The sequence below is a fragment of the Humulus lupulus genome, chromosome 2 (assembly GCF_963169125.1).
Source record: "Humulus lupulus chromosome 2, drHumLupu1.1, whole genome shotgun sequence".
NCBI classification, from domain to species: domain Eukaryota; kingdom Viridiplantae; phylum Streptophyta; class Magnoliopsida; order Rosales; family Cannabaceae; genus Humulus; species Humulus lupulus.
In genome coordinates, this window is record NC_084794.1 from 16465512 (window position 1) to 16469182 (window position 3671).

At 32.5% G+C, this 3671-nt stretch overlaps 1 protein-coding gene across 2 annotated transcripts; it reads left to right on the plus strand.

The window, feature by feature from the left end:
• The first annotated feature begins 755 nt into the window (after window positions 1-755).
• LOC133815864 (uncharacterized) lies at window positions 756-2129 on the plus strand. Of its 2 annotated transcripts, none has more exons than XM_062248642.1 (2): window positions 756-1147; window positions 1345-2129. In XM_062248642.1, the coding sequence occupies exons 1-2, from the start codon at window positions 808-810 to the stop codon at window positions 1386-1388; spliced, it is 384 nt and encodes a 127-aa protein (XP_062104626.1). In that variant the 5' UTR covers window positions 756-807; the 3' UTR covers window positions 1389-2129. The 2 variants fall into 2 exon arrangements, with proteins under 2 accessions (XP_062104626.1, XP_062104627.1); XM_062248643.1 differs by having other exon boundaries at window positions 756-1108.
• The last annotated feature ends 1542 nt before the right edge of the window (window positions 2130-3671 follow it).

A 3671-nucleotide genomic window follows, 5' to 3' on the forward strand; every position in this document is an offset into this window, starting at 1 on the left:
TAAACATTATTGAAAACATAGGGTACCTAGTCTGTATTTCAATAAAACACGAGATATCAAATGGTTATATTCCCTTGAAAGAAATTCGGGTTGTATTTTTCATATGGGAAAAGGTAGAATGCTAACTTTTAGTATTTACACTAAGTTAAAGTCATTATTAATAATTAATAATTTATTACACCAATTTCATGTAATTGTTTTTTAGTCACATAATTACCATTTTAATAAATGATTAATTCAATTTTTTTATATTTAAAACAAACCTTAATTCTAAAATAGACTTTTACATGTTAACAACTTATTAAAATCTTATAGAGCATGGCTACATAAATAACAATTGAGAGCTCTTCTTTTTTATATGATATACCGATAACTACTAATTGTATAAGTGATTCATTTATTTTAGAAACTTAATTTGTTATTGTAAACATTTAGTGTAGAAAATATTGTTTTTTATTTTCTGTTATTATTTTAATTAATTCGGTATCCCTCAAGAATGGGAAACCAATCTGTACACAATATATTTTTTCCTTTTTTGGAGGATTTTAGGTTGATTTAGTACCATTGTAATTACCCTAGAATATTTGGTATTTAATACCAAATTAGTCTATAGTTTGTAAAGTGCCTATTTAAATGGCAGTGCTCTTAAAGAAATAATATCTCAGAATATATTTTTCACATGGTATCAGAGCCGATACCCTCACCCTAAGGAATCACAATTTTTTTTCTCCCTCAGAAATCGTAGCCTACCCTCAGAAATTGCAGCCTTTTTTTTCCCTTCAATATCGCTGCCTTCTCTTCTTCCTCATGGCCACCTTACCTAATCCCACCATCTCTGATGATACCACAGCCGACTCCACCATCAACAAGGGCTCTTCTAATGCCTCTCCTTCTTCATTTGATGACAGTCAGGCCTTGACAGCAGCACCACCCGAGCCTTTCCCATTTTCTCCAGCCCAAATCACTCAACTCCATCAGCTATTGAGCACGAGAACCAATGCTTCCGCATCTGATCCTTTGTCTACTTCCACTCAAGGTACCTCTGCTGTCTTCAATGCTCAAAAATCTGCCTGGATAGTAGACTCTGGGGCTTCGGACCATATGACTGGTCAGTCCAGTCACTTTACCACTTATACTCCTTGCCCAGGTACTCAAAAAATTAAAATAGTTGATAGTTCTCTTTCTTCTATGGCTGGTAAAGGATCTATTACATTATCATCTTCCATTATACTCTATGATATTCTTCATGTTCCCAATCTTTCTTGTAATCTTCTTTCTGTCAGTAAAATAACCCATGATCAGCAATGTTTTGCTTCGTTCTCACCACTTGGTTGTAATTTTCAGGATATGTCCTCGGGGAAGATGATTGGGAATGCGAAGGCATGTAGCGGGCTGTATTACTTTGATCCGTTTCCTCCTGCTCAAGTTGATAACGCTTTTATTTCTGGTTGTATTTCTGCCAATAATAATGATATAATTCGGTGGCATTATAGGCTAGGTCACCCTAGTTTTTCATATTTAAAATATTTATTTCCTAAGTTGTTCAAGAATAAAGACTTGAGCTTACTTAAATGTGAAATTTGTCAATTCTCCAAACATACACGTGTTGTTTTTCGTTCTATCCCCTACAAATCAACTCAGCCTTTTAATCTTATTCATAGTGATATATGGGGACCATCTAGAATAACCAATACTACAAATACAAAATGGTTTATCACTTTTATTGATGATCACACACATGTTAGTTGGGTGTTTTTGCTTAAATCCAAATCTGATGCTGCCATGGTTTTTAAAAATTTCTGCTCTATGATAAAAAATCAATTCAATGCAAATCTCCAAGTCTTACACACTGACAATGGAACTGAATATTTCAACTCAATCTTAGGTGATTATCTTCTTTCTCATGGCATTGTGCATAAAAGTTCATGTGCAGGCACACCCCAACAAAATGGGATTGCTGAACGAAAAAATAGACACCTATTGGAAATTGCTAGAGCAATTATGTTCACAACATTAGTTCCAAAACATTTTTGGGGTGAGGCTATCCTCACTTCTGCCTATCTTATCAATAGAATGCCCTCTCGAGTGTTGAACTTTCACACTCCTCTATCTATGCTTCTCAAGGTATATCCAAATACATCGCTAGTTTCTAATCTTCCCTTGAAAACATTTGGGTGTGTTACTTATGTTCATGTTTGTTGATCCCAAAAGAGGGTGTTTTAATATTTAAGCTCGCAAGTGCGCGAATCGTTTCGGAATATAATGTTCATGTAAGTACGAGGTCGAACCCATGGGAGTTTACTAACATCAAAAGAAACTATTTCAAACAAAGCAAGAATATTCTAACCTAGTTCCAAATATTTGATGAGATTTTGTTTTAGAAAAATAAAACACAAGTAATAAAAAAAATTTAAGATTAAATAGAAAAATTGTTTTCAAATGAGATATATAAAATAAGATTATTAAGATTTTAGAATCCACAAAATGCAAGTTCAATAGTATTTATAAGTATATTGATTCCCAAGTTTTAATATAGTTGAAATAAATCACACTATATATTTTTTCAAAATATATTTTCTATTCAAGCACAAGTTACTCTTTCAAAAAGGTAGGATTTTTCTTCACTTTTATAAGATATAATTTCTAAGCATTAGTTGTATTACAACCTAATGAAACTACAAAAAAATCAAAGAGATTATGTTTAGGCAAAATATGATACTTATGCTCTAATAATTATATGTGAACAATTTAATGAAAAACATTTAATCAAAGAATATCATATTTTTGCATAATGAAGAACTAAGTGTAATATGCTTTAACACTCAATAATAGATGAAAAAATGCATATCTTTGATAGAAAAATCCATAAACAATGTTACACAAATGGGAAATCAACATACAATAAAAAATACTATCTAGTTACATTTTGCTTCATCATCATCTTAATAAACTTTGAAAAAGATTAGAAGCTCATAACTAGATAAAAATTACAAAGTAACATACTTGACATGCTCTTCAAAAGATGAAAATGGTAGAGAGAAACTAGTGAAAAGAAGAGAGAAAAAATGTGTAGAAGAGGTTGAAAAATATGAAGAAGAAGAGCTCCCCAAATGGTCTTACAATACTCTATTTATAGGCAAAATATGGAGATTAAATTAATCAAATTAAAATAAATAAATTGATTAATTTAATTGTGTTGGGAAGTGGTAGGATAAATAGAGTAAGTGTAAGAGTATTGGAAATATGAAATGTTTGGTTGGGTAAAATGTTAGTGAAAAGCTAGGGTAAAAAAAAAATGTATTAGGAATGTTTATTTAGGTAAGAAAAATAGGGAAGAGTGAATTGATATTTGAGTGAAAAATATTGGGAATAAAAATATGATTTTTGGCATTTTGGTGGCTATTTGGCAGCTAGTTTAGGCATGGGATGGTGTTGGGCCTTGAGAGGTAAATTGGGCTTGTTGTGGTGTGCCAGGCGTGAAGACTATATGCTGAAGGCTGGGCATATGTGATATGTGCATATGTGTATGTTGATGTGCTGAAGGAAGGGGCATCTTGTGATAGGCGCATGGTCACTTGAGGGAAATGATATATGCTGAATGTTGAGGAGAGTGGACAGGTGGCGACGTGGAGAAGCAAGTTGATGAATGCTGAAGAGTGATGGCTGAATTG